Raw genomic sequence first — 17,069 nt, forward strand, 5'->3', positions numbered from 1 at the left:
TTCAAATTTCTAAAATGTTTTAGAATTTGCAAATTAAGGATTCCAACTGGTAAACTATAAAAATACTCCAAAACAACAACAGAAAATCCTCAAAAATCTGAAACATGGACTGGAGAGATGGCTCAGAGGTTAAGAGCACCGGCTGCTCTTCCAGAGGTCCTGAGTTCAGTTCCCCGCAACCACAGGGTGGCTCACAACCATCTGTAATGAGATCTGGTGCCCTCTTCTGTCGTGTAGACAGGACACTGTGTACATAATAAATAAACCTTAAAAAAAAAAATCTGAGGCCGGGCGGTGGTGGCGCACGCCTTTAATCCCAGCACTCGGGAGGCAGAGCCAGGCGGATCTCTGTGAGTTCGAGGCCAGCCTGGGCTACCAAGTGAGTCCCAGGAAAGGCGCAAAGCTACACAGAGAAACCCTGTCTCGAAAAACCAAAAAAAAAAAAAAAAAAAAATCTGAAACACTTTTGGTCCCACCCATTTCAGTTAGAGTTGCTCAACCCTATACAAGACAGTCACATCCAAGTTAGATACTAATGTTTATTTTATAAAGGCTTGAACATGAAACTGGGATGTAGTAGAACTCAATGGTAAAATGCTCACTCAGGAGCATGAGTTCTGGAGGATTTGATCCTCAATGCCTCAAAATAAGTAAATAAGTAAGAATATATATTTTGGATTATTAGAACTAATTGCTATGTTACCCAGATTGGCCTCCATCATGTAAACTAGGCAAGCCTTGAGCTCGAGAACCACCTACCTCAGCCTCAGCCGCTAAGTAAAGACCTATACCATCACAACTGGCTTAGATACTTAAGTTTGTTTCTAAAATTTATCTTTTAACATGCACTAAAATGCTAATTTTAAAATTATTTTTCAAAATTTTTTCAAATTGTTTAAAGAAACAACAACAAAAAATTGTTGACTATGAAACTGAAAAGTTATAAAATGAACTAATGGGCAGATTTTTTTTTTCATATAGTATGTTGATTTCACTTGCTCAAGAAGGAAATATGGAGCTGCCAGAATAGTGAACTGTCTTGTTAACAAATACTTGCCTTTCCCCCTAACTGTGGTCTAGGGAATTCTGCTTTATGTGAAAATTAATTAATTCAGGGTATTCTTTAAATGGTTTAAACTGATAAACTAGAGGGAAAGCATGATGGGGTTTTTTGTTTTGTTTCTGCTGTGGTAAGAATCAAACCCAGGGCCTTGTGCATGCTAGGAAACATTCTACCACTGAGCTATAACCCAGCTCAGCATTTTAAAATTGAGTTATCTTTCCTTCTGACTCACTGCTGGTAAAAGGAGTTGAAACTTCAGTGATAAGGAAGTAATTAATCAGCTTACTTTATATCAGAAGTTATAAATGGACAGATACCTTAACTACTTTTCGTGACCTGTAATATTATCCAAACAGTACAGCCAGCTCTGTCATTGCTTAGAGCTGAGCCAGAGTTACCAGCTTCTGTTCCCTGACAGCTTAGCCTTGGTGCTACGTGAGGGGACGTTTCTGGGGATCTTAATCTGGAGTTCACATTAGTAGTCTTTGTCTACTCTAGTGGGTAATGTGCCAGCGGGGCTTGTTTCTCTGAAGCCTCTTAACTACTTTTTTCTGTCTATTCTAGCCAATGAAGTCCTTGATACTTAGCACCAATTAGCAGATAAAGAATTTTCTTTCTTAAATCTCAGTGAAGAGTCATTAATAATAGTACCCTTTATTCGTTGCTATGATTCATTAGAAACTGAAGTCTTTAAAGAGAAAGGCTAAACATGCTAAAAGGACGTCTGAATTTGACAACTAAGTATCGACCTTTATTTTCAGCATTCACGTTTCTTGGCATTACAAAATGCTAAAAATGCTTGGCTAGCTGCTCTCAATATATTTCTCTTAGCTTTCATACTGAGTCCTTAAAAAGCATTAAAAAAAAAAAACTTACCAAATTTTGTACCCTAGTCATTTAGTTGTCTATCTCTCCATTATTTTATGTTTTTAACTTAATGACTCTTGTGGGCTTTGGGGTCTTCCTTTGAAATCCAGGCTGTTAGTATTGAGGTGGCCTTTTCTTCCTTGATATATTGGCAGAAATAATTATAATTAATATTTAATCATTGGTAGCTTAGGTTCTATTCTCAGTGGATACATGTTTGGGATGCAGTTTCTATCCACTTTATTTTTTTTAGCTTCAGTTTTATTGGCAGACAGTTCTTATTATATACACTGTCTTCATTTTGAGGCTGTCAGTTTCTAGATGGATAACATTTGAATACTTCTCAGAATATAAGTAGAATCAATAATTTGTTTCATTGGACAGTAGAAATTGATTCTGGCTGGAGTGTGTGTGTGTGTGTATATATATATATATATGTGCATTTAATCTACCAATAGTACATTAACAAATAATATATTTGTCCTTTAAAGCCCCTTGTTCTGAGATGTGTTATACAAATTTTTTAAAGGTTAATGTGGACTTTTAAATACTTAGGTGATTTGTTATCTCATTTTCGTTAAAATATTTTTAATAATATACCATATTAATACAGAGAGGCTTTTGAACATGGTAGAACACTTAATGCTGCTACAAGCTGATTTTTTTTTGGTTTTGCGAGACAGAGTTTCTCTGTATAACAGCCCTGGCTGTCCTGTCCTGGAACTCGCTCTGTAGACCAGGCTGGCCTCGAACTCATAGAGATCCACCTGTCTCTGCCTCCCAAATGCTGGTATTAAAGGCGTGCGCCACCATTGCCAGCAAGCTGATGTATTTAATGTGGAACAAACCCTAGTTTTTCGACTCTATATTTCACTTGAATATAGATTTATATTCAAGCGAATTTTATCTTCAAATATATTACTTTTGGTCTATGTATGGATGGTGTATACACATGTATGTATGCTAGGTGCATGTGTGTTTGCATATGCATTCAGAGGCTAGAGGAGGATGGTGAATGTCTTGTTTCATCGTTCTCTACTGTGCTTCCTTGAGACAGTCTCTTACTGAACCTCTGACGCTAAAAGGGCAGTTAGTAAGCCCCAGGGATGCTCCTGCCTTTACTTTCCATTCCAAAGCACTGGAGTTACCAGAGCATATGGCCAACACCTGGTTTTTTGTTTTTGTTTTTTTCCGGAGCTGAGGACTGAGCCCAGGGCCTTTAGGCAAGCGCTCTACCACTGAGCTAAATCCCCAACCCCAACACCTGGGTTTTTAAATGAGTGATGTGATCTGAACTCAGATTTTCATGCAGCAAGTTCTTTCTCACCGAAACATTCTCCAAGCCCCATACCTCTGTTTTTGAGACAAGGTCTTGAACTTGTAATGTAGCCCAGGATAACCTTGGATTCTTGATACTCTTGCCTCCTCCTCCCAAGTGGTGGGATTACAGGCATGTACTGCCACGCTGGGTTTGTAAGACCATGCTGGAGATTGAACCAGGACCTTGTGTATTATAGAAAAGCACTCAACTGATTGAGTTACATCTCCAGCCCACTGTATTGCTTCTTTGTATAATTCAAACCAAGGGGATGGAAGGACATCACAAATTATTGAATATCATCATTTTAGGAACATTTTCAAGCTGATCCTTGTATTAAAGAGCTTAAAGGTTGAATGGTGGTTGACCCCTGTTACTAAGCTGCAAATAAAACATGATCAGTTTGTAGTTGTTTAAAACTAATTGGAAATTTTTGGCATAATTTTTTTATTTGTGCAAAATTTTTAGATAAAAATGTAGGTTGAGTTTTCTTATTTTCTCAATTAAAACAATATTCAGAATGCAGTTTAAGATTTTGATGTTGTTTTAATTAGTTTAGACAGAAGTGGGAAAACTGACACTGGGTAAACTTGTTTAGTGGAATGTCTTAATTTTTTTAAATCAGGATCTACCTCTGTCCTAGATGGCCTGGAACTGACCATATAGCCCAGGCAGGCCTCAAACTTAGGATCTTCCCACCTCTGCTTTTTGTGCTGGGATTATAAGCTTTCATTACCATACCCAGTTTTGTTTTTTGTTGTTGTTTTTAAATGTTTCAGAAGAACCTGAGAGATGACTCAGTGGTTAAGAGCACTGGCTGCTTTTCTAGAGGACCCAGGTTTAATTCCCAGCACCCATATGGCAGCATGCACAGACACACATGTAGATAAAACACCCATATATATGAAATTTTTAAAAAATGTTCTAAGAACTGGGGCTATAGCTCAATAATAAAGCTTCTGCCTAGGATGTATAATGCACTAGGCTTGTGTTCATAATCCTCTCCACACATAATAATACATTTGAGATGGTTTTTAATTAAAACAACTTTATTGAGATATAATTTCCATAAATTCACAGGTATAAAGTGTACAGCTCAAAGATGGCTAGCAAGTCTGCAGCCATCACCATAGTCCTGTGTTAGAACATTGCCAGCCTCTGTGAAGATTCTCAAGTCTCTTGTCTCCTCCATACCTAGTCTCCACTGAAGTCTTAGATATGTTTGGGGTTAATGTTTTTGTATAGTATAACAGTACTCTCCCAACTGAAGGCAAAGGTTAAATGTTTGTCTTTTTTTGTTGTTTTGTTTACCTTTTCTTTTTGAGATTAGAATCTCACTGTGAAGCCCTGGCTGGTCTAGACATGTACAACATGGCCTCAAACTTGAAATATCTCCTGCTTCTGCTTCCCAAGTGCTGGGATGGCTGATGTATGCTACACACTCTAGTTAAGTTCATCTTTTTACATGTGGTTATTTAGTTGTTTTAGTACTGTTTGTTGAGAAGTAGTTTTCCCTGTTGAATTGCTGTGGTGCCTTTGCTGAAAATTGGTTGACCATAAGTATGATAGCTTATTAAATACTGTAATGATCTGTGTCTGTCCTAATGCTAGTACCATATCATCTTGATTAGAGTAGATTGTTATAGCTTTATATCTTTTTTTAATGATAATATAAAGTTTACTCTGTACAGTATAAAGTTGAATTTGTGAACATGTTTTTCGCCTGGGTGCTGCAGAATAAACAAGTTTATTGATGTTTTTGCAGGGTAGGGTTAAAAATGAGCACTGGCTATGGCCAGGTTAGCAGGGATAGGATGAGGAGGGCAGAGATGGAAAGACTGAGTCTGAGTTGAGTACCCAGTCAACACAGGCGGGAGCTTTTCCCTAGCACAGTCACTTGACTGTGCAGCATACCTTACAGAAACTTTTCTCCTCACCTAGGCATCATTATAAACTCAAAAGTTTGTAATTCTGCAACAAAAATCCAATCTTCAATTTTGTTGTATGTGTGAAATAATCTGCATACTTCTTCTCTGCCCACTCCCACCAGCTTCTCCCTTCCCCAGCTGACTTCCCTGCCAGCATGAAGGAGTGCTGCAGTGGTCCCAGGGCCCACGTCAAGAGTTCCTTTGTCCTGTCTGATCAGATGAGTGGCTTTTCTGGTTATGGCATGTAGTTACCAGTGTTGAATCTTTCACACCTTTGTGCTTTGGCTGGCAGTTGTCCATATTCTTACTCTTGTCTGGAGCTAGAGTTCTTCTGGAGAGGGGCAGGTCTCCTGCAGCCCAAGTTCAACCATCTGTATTCCTCTTGTATGGCCTGTTTATAGCCTGGAGTTGTGCATTGGTCTCTTGGAGCTTTTGTACTACCCGCCTTTGTGGTCTCCCTTTGTTTGCCTTGAGGTGTAGGGTGCTAGTGGCAACAGCACCTTCATCTTTTACATTGAGCTTAGAAATAAGAAGTAAAAGCCCTCCAACTTTGTTCTTTCTCGGAATTGTTTTCTTTATCTGTGGTCCTGTATGGATCCATAAAAGCCATAGTCAGTTGATCAAATTCTGGAAAACATAAATAAACGTTCTTGAGTTTTAATAAAGCTTGCATTGAGTAATCAATTTGAAGAGTGTGGCCATATTAATATTGAGTCTTCCACTGTTAACATGAACTGTCTTCATTTATTTAGAATTTTCAACATTTCTTTTGTGCAAGTTGTGGGTGTAGTATAAATAATAGAGCATGTATCATTCACAAAGCCCTGGGTTCAGTCATTAGTCCTCCACACCAGGTATTTCTCAACAGTGTGGTAGTTCCCAGTGTGTAGTCTTGTACTGCTTTTGTGAGATATATTACAAATAGTTTATTCTTTTTAGTGTATTGTAAATAAGATACTGTTTTGGTGTCATTTTTGTTGATTAGTGTATGTAAATAATAATTAGGTTATTTGTTTTTGAGACAAATTCTCACATAATCCAGGCCAAACTCGGGATGTAGCCAGGGATGACATTGAATTCATGATCATCCTTTCTCCACCTCCCAAGTGTTGGGCTACTGGAGGGTTGTAGTTGGATCTGTGCATTGGTCCTATAGCCTGCATCCTTTCTGCACTTAACTAGCTCAGTAGTAGTAATGGTTTTGGATTAGTATTTTTTATATACAAGATTATGTCAACCACATATAAAGTAATTATCTATAGTTGTGTTATTTATTTACTTACTTTGCCTTACTACGTAGCTAAGAATCTTCCAAGAAAATGCTGACTAGAGCCAGGTGGTAGTGGCGCACACCTTTAATCCCAGGACTCAGAGGCAGAGGCAGGTGGATCTCTGAGTTCAAGACCCCCATAGTCAACAGATCAAGTTCCAGAACAGCGAGGGTGGTTACAAAAAAAATGGCTGACTAGAAATGGGGGTAGATAGTACTTATGCCTTGCTCTCAATCTAACCAGGAAAACATTTTGTCTTTCACCATCATGAATAAGTAACATAGATGCCCATGATTGAATTTGGAATTTCTCTTTTGCTGGGTGACTATCGTGGTCCATTTTATGTGACTGTTACATAACTTTAAGCATTGGGCTTATAAAGAGATTACTTAGCTCCCAGTTCTAGGGTTCAAGAACATGCCTGCTCCTGGTCTCTCATCATACTTCATTCACAGTTGATCTAAAAATTATAGTAGCAGAAGTATGTACAAATGGGGTGAGTACCACTTGTGTAAGATTTCTATAGTCAGCAAAATTAGCCTTCAAAAGGAAAGCAAAATAAAGACCAAGTCTGTTGCTAGCAGACATGGTTTATAAGAAACACTCGAGAAGTTCTTTAGACCAAAAGAACATAGCACTGCAGATTCATATGAAGAGATTGAGAGCACTAACCAGGCTCTGTGATGCATGTCTATGATCCCAGCACTCAGGAGGTTGAGGCAGAAGGCTTGTTAAGTTTGAGGACAGTTTGGGCAATGTAGAGACCCTGCCTCAACAAGCACAGCAAACACGAAAAGGGAAAAGAAAACAGGACAGTTACAAAGGTAAGACAGTAATAGCACAAAGGAGAAGAGAAAGAAGTCACAGTTCACTCCAGAGTTCACATTACTCTGAAATACGGTGCAGTTACAAAGTCAGTATAATCTCCAGAGCCAGTACTGAAAATAACGTTCTCAGAAGGGGACTGGAGAAGTGCTAGGCCATCGGAGGAAAGAGAAAACTCCACAAGAGTACGAGGGCCTCCAACAGTGCAACACCATGGTTTCTTCATTCTAGTCATCAGACTGGTGAGTTGATGGGATTTCAGTTACCGCTTTAAAGCGATAGTCAGATAGCATTTACTTTTTATTCTTTCATTGAGGGGGCACTGGGTTGTTTCTAGTGTTTGGCTCATGGGAATAATAGGAACATTTGAGTCCCAAGTTTTTTTGTTGTCATTTGAAACAGTCTCATTGTGTAGTTCTGACTGGCTTAGAACTCACAATGTAAACCAGGCTGACTTTGAACTCACAGAGATCCACTTGCCTCTGACCCCACATAGTGTGCCACTATGCCTGGCAAGCGTACATGTCTTTATATGGACTTACGTTTTACATCTCTAAGGATGGAAATTGTAAAAAACCCAGTAACTGTGTCACACCTCTGAGACTCACTGGATTGTGTTTCAGAGTGACTGCAGAGTTTTAGAGTATGTACCGTCAGTAGTATCTGAGGGTTTCAGTTTCTGTACATCAGATTTGATATTGTCTTATTCTGGTCATCCTTGTGGAAGAAATGGGATCTTACTGTTGTGATTTGCATTCCTCTGTTGCTAATGATGTGTCCTTGTGTGCTCATTGTCCATTTATGTATCCTCTTGAGAAATGACTATTTGTATCCTGTTGTCTTTTACTTAATAGTGAAAAATTTAGATAGTCTGAACACTTGGTCTTATCCTATATGTTTTGAAGATCTTGTCTGTTTTCTTAATAATATTGTTTGAAACACAAAGTGTTAAGTTGTGCTAAAATGTAGCTTACCTGTTTATTTTCACTTTTGTTATTGTGTCTTAAGAAATCATTCCCTAAGCAAAAGTCATGAAGGTGTATGCACATGCTTGTTTCTAAGAGTTTTATTTTTCTGTCTTGGTCCCCCCCCCCCCCCCCCCCCCCCCAAGCTGTGTAGCCCTAGCTGTCCTGGAACTTGCTCTGTAGACCAGGCTGGCCCTGAACTCAAGAAATCTGCCTGTCTCTACCTCCTGAATTCTGGGATTAAACTGAACGCCACCACTGCCCACTTCCAAGAGTTTTATAGTTTAACCTGTTCCGTGTAGATATTTGGTATGAGGAATGAGACTCCAGCTTCACTCCTTTGCTTGTGGAGAACCCACTTTCCAACCCCCATTTGATGAAAAGACTTCCTGTATTGAATTGTCTTAGTAACTTTGTCAGAAAATGACCATAATATATTGGTTTACTTTGGATTCTCTACTTTATCAGGATGTCTACCTGTCCCTATGCTTGTGCTATACTATAAATTAGTGTAGCTTTGAAGTAATATTGACATGGGGAAATCTTATGAGGGGCTGGAGAGATGACTCAGCAGTCAAGAACGTTGACTACTCTTCTGAAGGACCCAGGTTCGATTCCCAGCACCCACAAGGTGGCTCACAACTCTGGTTCCAGGGGATCTCATGCCTTCTTCTGGCCTCTTTGGGTACATGCACATGGTACACAAACATGTATGGAGGCAAACATTCATACACATAATTTTATTTATCATTTGTGGTTGTCTTTGTGAGCATGGACACGTGTTCAGGACAGAGGATAACTTTGTGGGATTGGTTGTCTCCACCTTTAAAAGGATTCTGGAAATTGAACTCAGATTGCCAGGCTTGTGTAGAAAGTGCCTTGACCATCTGAGTGCTGCACCATCTTGGTGTTCATTCTTTTAACTTGTCAACTCATAAGGAAATGGAAATACAGAAGTGGGATAACTTCCATGGTCCCACATCTGTGAATGACACAACTCTGTTAAGTACTGTATTCTAGCCATCTTGCTCCAATGTTGACTGGACTGCTACTTAATCTAATGTAGTTGCACCATAGGAGAACATAAAAGAAGATGTGTGATATTCAGAAATGATGAAGGAAGGACTAAAATCATGTCCTTACTGTAGTCTTCAAGAGTTGATATTGGAGGAGCATACACGCTGTTGGATTAAGGAAGTTGCTACATTTGGGGAGTATGGGAGGAACTGGAGGGGAGAATAGAAGTGAGCCTTGATCAAAACACATTATATGCTGTGTGAAGTTCTCAAGCAATAAATAAAGTCTTGAAAGAAAGTGATAGTTGACCTTGGAATTCTTAGCTACCAAAAAGTGAACGAATGTATTTGAAATTGTTGTCCACACCTGAATATTTCATGTATGGCTACTTTGACTGCAGTTAAATGAAGATGCATGTGGTAACATTCCAGTCAAACAACTGATGTGCAGAATGAGCAGCTGTCATTTCATAAATAGTATAAATGTCTTTGTAAAAGCATACCTACCATTTTATTTGGTACAATAGTTATCAGGAATGATCTTTAATACTTTACTTTTGGATATATAATTTTCTATTCAGAATGTTATCTTGTTACCATGTTATTGAGATTACAAATGATGGTGGAATTGTGTTGGGCAAGGGCAGTGCTATTTTTTTTCTTCTCTTTTTTAGCGGAAGATCCATCCAAAAGCTATGTGAAACTAAGAGACTTTGTGCTTGTGAAGCTTTGTCAAGATTTGCCCTGTTTCACCCGGGAAAGATTGATGCAGGGATTCAGTGAAGATATGGCGATACAAGCACAGCAGAAGTTCAAAATAAATAAGGTATCTCTTGAATTTATTATTATTATTATTATTACTATTATTATTTTTGGTTTTTCTGTGTACCTTTGCACCTTTCCTGGAACTCGCTTTGGAGACCAGGCTGGCCTTGAACTCACAGAGATCCGCCTGCCTCTGCCTCCCGAGTGCTGGGATTAAAGGCGTGAGCCACCACCACCAGACTGTATCTCTTTAATTTTTATTTCATAGGAGAGAAACATCTACATCTTTTAAGTACTTAACTAAACTAATGTAAAGACTTTAAGATGTGTGGGACGCAAGAGTGGTTAGAGTGTAGGTCTGAAGTAACACTGCCCTGAACTTGGCTCTGTCATCAAGAACAGTTTAGTTTATGGTTTCGTAACTCACTTTCCTATTGACAGAATGAGGAGGGAATACACACTACACTGTACTGAGTACTCACTTTCCTATTGACAGAATGAGGAGGGAATACACACTACACTGTACTAAGTACTCGCTTTCCTATTGACAGAATGAGGAGGGAATACACACTACACTATACTGAGTACTCACTTTCCTATTGACAGAATGAGGAGGGAATACACACTACACTGTACTGAGTACTCACTTTCCTATTGACAGATGACGAGGGAATACACACTACACTGTACTGAGTACTCGCTTTCCTATTGACAGATGACGAGGGAATACACACTACACTGTACTAAGTACTCGCTTTCCTATTGACAGAATGAGAGAATACATTTTATGTTGTGCTAAATATAATAAGCACATCAAAGATGAGTAAAAAGATCAACTGTGCTGACAGAATGGCTTAATGGGTAAGGAGTTTGCTGCTTGGCCTAGTGACCTGAATTCAGTCCCCAGGCCCCACATGGTATAAGGAGATCCAACTCCAGAAAGTTGTCCTCTGGCTCTAACATGCTCCTTGGTACAAGTTTTGTACCACCACCATCACCCCCATATGAAAATGCAGTACATCTTTGTAAAATTAAGCTTTCGGGGGAAGATTGATTTTATGTGTATGGATGTTTTGCCTGCATGTATGTCTGTGCTATGTGTGTTCCTGGTACCAAGGAGATTGGAAGGTATCTGATCCCCTGGAACTGACAGTTGTGAGCCAGCATGTAGGATCCTAGATCTTCTAGAAGAGCAGCCAGTGCTCTTAGCTTCTGAGCTATCTCTCCAGCCCTAAAACCAAGCTGGGAAGTGGTTCTGTCCCTACATACGTACTGGTAGAAAGATGCTAAGAAAATGTGTAATTTTCATTTTCTATACTTTCTTTTTTTTTTTACACATTTGGATCCAGGGATTAAACTCAGGTAATCAGGCTTAACTGCTCATATCTTTACCCACTGAGCCATTCTCGCCAGCCCTCATTTTTTTATGCTCTGTATGTTTGTTTAAAGTTTAAAGTAGTAAAATAGGGATAGGGGAAACATGGGATGTCAAGGAAGTTATATATGTCAGTACATATTCATAATGAGAGTCAGGGCACTTCATGGGAAGGGCAGTGCTTTTTTTCCACATTCAAATGCATTTTAGTGTGAAAATTCACGTTGTAACTAATAAAGCTAATGAAATTTCCTTTGGAGGTGTGTTTCAGGACAGGGTTTCTCTGTGTAGCCCTGGCTGTTCTGGAGCTCACTCTATAGTCCAGGCTGGCCTTGAACTCACAAGAGATTCACATGACTCTGCCTTCCAAGTGCTGGGATTAAAGGCGTGCGCCACCACTGCCCAGTGATATTTCCTTCTTGATGCATTCAGCTCTTGCACTTCTTTTTCTAACTGTCTTGACAGGCTAACCTTTAGTGAAAACTCTGAGGAGTGGGTAGGGATTGGATTATGAAATGCATGGGCATCAGTGTTCCTGATAAGAACAAGCCATTTGATGCTGTTGGCCACTCTGGCTTTGAGAGTATCACGTTCCTGCATTTCCTTCCATGCACCATTTTAACCCTAATTGCAACACTTCCACTAGTCTCTACTCTTCCAGATGCTTCTTAAATGTAACTCTTCTTCAGGCTTCTTTATACTCATTTTTTCTCATTCTACTTGGGAAATTTCATCCAAACTGTCAAATCTAGATTTTTCTCCTTGAGCTCTCAGAATTATAGCCAAAGACCTGCTGATTACTTTCAACAATACAATGTGAACTGAAACTCCCTGTCTTCTGCTCTTTAATGACTTCCTATTTAAAATAAAGAATATATATTTAGAAATAATTTATATCTATTTACTATATCAAACCTATATTTATTGAGTAATTAATAGCTCAGCTTCTAAAGTGTATATGAACACTTTTTTAAACAAATGATGGTTTAACAAAAAAAGGAAACCGCTAAGTAGGGCATGCTGAGCTCATTGTGTCTGGATCTGCACCTTGCTAATTTCAGCTTCCTTCCAACTTTGTGCATGCTCTTGGCTTTGCTGAATTTCTTACAATTTCTCACGAATGCCAAATCTTACTTCTGTGTCCCTGTATAAATATTATTCCTTTTATAGGGAACACTTCCTCTGTTTTCCTGGCCAGATAGTACTCAATTTTTTAGACTCAACTCACAACTCTTCTAGGAAGTTGAAATAGTTTTCCCACAGACTTCCTACAATCTTTCCTTCCCCTTCCTCCTCCCCTCTCTCATTTTCCTCTGCCATCTAGGGATTGAACCCAAATGCTAGGTAGGTGCATTACCACTTAGCTTTACCCTCAAGCCTTCCTTCATTCTGTCTTTTTAAGTGTCCCTGGGCACAATTGGCTCTCTTACATATGTGCTGAACTGTTGAAATCCTCAACCTTTAGACCTGAGTTAGATGTTCACCTGCCTCTTTGTTCTCTGCTCTGTAAAAATCCAGTCATTTCATAGTTTCCCCCAAGTACTCCTTATACATCTCTAGAGTCCTTGTCTCCTCAGTAGTCTTACTTATGCTATTTTAGCTCATGTCTTTATTGTGTTTATTTTTCTGTGTATGTGTATATACCTGATCACATGTATATCACATGTGTGCAGGAGCCTGCAGAGTTCAGAAGAGGCCATAAGATTCTCTGGAACTAGAGTTATAGCTGAATTTTAGCCTCCATGTAGGTGCTGGGAATTGATCCTGGTTTCATAGCTTAGCTTCTCCCCCACCCCCTTCTTCTCCCCACCCTCTGTCTCTGGATCCACCCCCCTCTCTCTCTCTTCTAGGACCTCATGCATGCTGGGCTAGTGTTCCACCAATAAGTTACAGCCCTTAGTGGTTTAACTGATCTGTCTACCCTTATTTTTGCACCATTTGTGTTCAGCTTATTTATTTACTTAAAATAGAAATTTGTGCACATCACCTTTGTTCCTATTGAAAAACTTGGTAGTGACTAGGTAGGAGTCTGGTTTTTAACCCTGTATGTCAGTCACTTTCCCTGGTGTCTTCTTCCTGTTGCTTTTTTTTTTTCCCCTCCAGCAGTAACAAGCTACTCTGTTCTAAGTGTATATGCATGTGCGTAAGTTTACAGGCAGTGCCCTCCCATTTCTAGGATAATGCTTTCCTCGCTTTCAGATTCAGCTCAGAGGCTGGGGATATTAGCTCATTGGAGAGCACTTGTCTAGGGTATGTGAGGCCTTGGGTTAGATCCCCAGACACACACACACACACACACACACCGGAAAAGGGAGAGAGGCTATGCGTCAGAGTACTCGGATTTTATTTTTCATTCTCACAAGAATTGTCTTCAACCATTTCCCACATTCCCAGGCTGTGCTACCATCATGTCCTAGAATACCTTATTCGTTTGTTACCTACAAAGCTACTAGTTTCTTGAGTCAGAGACTATCTTATTTTTCCTCTACCAATCATCGTAATTCTTTGTCCACTACAGATATTAACTGTATTCTGTGTTCTTTTTAGAAAAACTTGCTTTTTAATAGGAAAATGTCCACATTTTTCTTGTTTCATTTGTTTAGCAACATGCTAGACGGGTTTATGAAATTCTTCGACTGCTGGTAACTGACCTGAGTGATGCTGAACAGTACAGAAGCTACAGACTGGACATTAAAAGACGACTAATTAGCCCTTATAAGGTACGACTTTCAAGACTCGTAAGCATCTGAGAGAGAGAGATTTTTAAGATTTCTATTGAATGTGTGTGTGTGAGTGGCTGCATGTGTGTGTGTGTGCACTGCATGATTATCTGGGGCCAGCAAGGACAGGAGTAGGCCATCCCCAGAACTGGAGTTAGGGGCAGGTGTGAGCTGCTGTGCAGCTGCAGAGAACTGAGTCTGGGTCCTTTGGAAGAGCAACAAGTGCCCTTCACCACTGAGCCATCTCTCCAGCCCTATTTTTATTTATTTGTATTATGTCTGTGTATGTGTTGGAGGGGTATGTATGAGTGCAGGTGCCCCCAGAGACTGGAAGAGGGTGTTGGAGCCCCTCGAACTGCAGTTAACAGGAGATGGTAAGCTGCCCACTCGGGTGCTGGGAACTGAACTTTGGACCTCTATAGTATCCAGTGCTCTTAACTACTGAGCCATCCCTCTATCCCATTAACTGTTAGATTCTGGTCACTGTTTAAGAAAGAAGAGCTAGACAGTGACAGATATGGGAAAGTCCAAATCATTTCGTTAGATTGAAGAAGAAAGTATTGTTCCATTAGTTACAGAACTGTCATTTTTATTTTTCCAACATGAGCTATAAATGTGTTTTTTAACCACTTAAAAACTGACAGAGTTGTTGTTGTGTGTGCATGTGTACATCCTTTTAAAAACCCGAATGCCCAGACTCATCCTTAATAGATTATCTTAATTGTCCTTTCACATTTCTTCAATTTGCCAGATATTTTTGCATGCTTTTTCTTAACAATCTCTTTAGAAGTTCTTTTTATACATTCTTTAAACCTTGATATGTATGGGATAGGAAATGGCTCCATCAGTAAAGCCTTATAAGCACGAGAACTTGAGATTAACTCCAGAACCCATGAAAAATGCTAGGGTGGTGCTCACTGTTTAATAATAGGAGATCTTGGGGAACTGGAGACCAGAGGATCCCTGGGGCTTGCTGGCCGGCCATCCCAGCTTAATCAGTGAGCTCTAGGACAGTATTTCTAAGAAGTATCCTATGTTATCCTTGGGCATCCTCACATACAAATACTCACATAAACACACACCTTAAAAAAAGAAAAAAGCCGGGCGGTGGTGGCGCACACCTTTAATCCCAGCACTCGGGAGGCAGAGGCAGGCGGATCTCTGAGTTCGATGCCAGCCTGGGCTACAGAGTGAGTTCTAGGAAAAGAGCAAAGCTACACAGAAAAACTCTGTCTCGAAAAACCAAAAGAAAAACAAAACAAGATCTGTAAGCTGGGTGTGGTGGCACATACCTGTGCTCTCAGCACTCAAGTGGAAGCAGGATGGGCCAAGAGTTCAGTCTTTGGAGGTGTGGCTAAGTTCATAGAGTGCCTGCATCTCTAGCATGCAGCCCGAGCTTTGACCCCCAGAACCACATTAATTGTGAGCAGTGGGGCACACTTGTAATCTAAGCACTCAGACACAGGAGGATCAGAAATTCAAGGTAATTCTCAGCTACATAGGAAATTTGAGGTTAGCTTGGGCTGAGACCTTGTCTCCAAACCTTAATTTATAACACATTTACACACATACAAAGTAGAAAATGTAGGGGTTTTGTTGTTTTGTTTTCAAGGCAGGGTTTCTCTGTGTAGCCGGGCTGTCATGGGACTCAGAGATCCGCCTGCCACTGCCTCCCGAGGAATATTAAAATGCCGTTTTTAATAGTTTTAGTACATTATTTTAAAAATATTAAAATGGAGTTTAACTCAAGCATCAAGTTTGTTTCTTGTGTGGTGTAAGATAAAGGCTTATCTCTGAGAGAATATGGTGATGTGTGCTTTTGATCCCAGCTTTTGGGAGGTAGAGGCAGGTAGTAGGTCTCTAAGTTCAGCCAAACAGAGCCTATCTCAGGTAGGTAGGTGGGTATATATACTTATCCCGAGTACTTTGTTGCATTGTCTTATAATGTATTAGTACAGATTTGTTCTAAAGTAATGACCACATTTGCCTGGTATTCCACAATTACAAATAGTTTCGCTTTAAGAGACATTTATTAGTTGTAGAATGGGCTCTTAATGTGGTTTGAGTTGTTTTTATTCCTTTTGAAAGACTAAACAGACTTAGAACTCAGAATTGCAGATACTGTTAGAGATTGAATCCTGGCTTCTTGGCTCACTGTCCCTGACCTTGAACAAGTTGTTTAGCTCTGGCATTACTCTCCCTCCATCTAAGAACTTCTCTCAGAGTTGCTGGGATTATAAATTTATAGATCTAATTTTGGATCTCTGTAGGAAGTCAGTTTTTTATTTATTTCTTTATTTATTTTTAAGCCCAGGCTGGCCTTGAAGTAATTGTGTAACTGCTCATGACCTCGGCCTTGTGATCCTCCTATCTCCACATCCTGGGTGCTGGAATTTAGGAGTTTACCCTACCCAGGACTTCATACATGCTAGGTGAGCACCGCCTCTTTAGTACCTACTCTAGTGAAATAACTGATGTGATCATCTAGACCACTCTGTCCAAAACCTGAGATGCCCATGAACGGGGAGTGAGGAGGTGTGCTGGCAGTACCTGTCATTCTTCCCCATTCTCCAGTGCTGCCTTCCTGCATCTGCCCTGTCCCTCCACTTGTGACGGGGACCTCGGATCTCTGTCTCAGTTGGCTTTGCACCATCTCAGGCATGGACTACTGCAGTAGCTACCAACTTAGTCCTGCTGGTGCCCATCCTGAGCTGCACTGCCGTGATTAGCCTGACACAGGTGTCTTACATCAAACTGTTACCAGTTACTTACTGCAAACGCCTCAGCATAGTAAGGTCAGTTTCTATAAAATAAGGAAGGCTTAATAAAATGTGCCATGAGCTAGTAGACTCAATAGTAAATGCTAGTTAGTGTGTTGTATAAGTAGAACAGTTAAACTTAGTATGTCTATAAATATATACTTAGTAAGAAAACCTAGAAATGAGCACAGTGGCAG

At 39.9% G+C, this 17,069-nt stretch overlaps 2 protein-coding genes across 2 annotated transcripts in view; one reads left to right on the top strand and one right to left on the bottom strand.

Annotated features, from left to right (window-relative positions):
* Slc25a12 (solute carrier family 25 member 12) overlaps positions 1 to 17,069 on the bottom strand; it is a 189,011-nt gene that overhangs the window by 151,787 nt on the left and 20,155 nt on the right. The window lies entirely within an intron of this gene.
* The window catches only part of Hat1 (histone acetyltransferase 1), a 55,945-nt gene that overhangs the window by 37,046 nt on the left and 1,830 nt on the right, over positions 1 to 17,069 (top strand). The window contains exons 9-10 of the mRNA XM_052726708.1: positions 9,928 to 10,079; positions 13,997 to 14,113. Coding sequence (XP_052582668.1) covers positions 9,928 to 10,079; positions 13,997 to 14,113 — 269 coding nt within the window. The remainder of the gene's footprint in view (positions 1 to 9,927; positions 10,080 to 13,996; positions 14,114 to 17,069) is intronic.

This window comes from Peromyscus californicus, unplaced genomic scaffold (assembly GCF_007827085.1).
Source record: "Peromyscus californicus insignis strain IS unplaced genomic scaffold, ASM782708v3 Scaffold_7__1_contigs__length_154581171, whole genome shotgun sequence".
Lineage (NCBI taxonomy): Eukaryota > Metazoa > Chordata > Mammalia > Rodentia > Cricetidae > Peromyscus > Peromyscus californicus.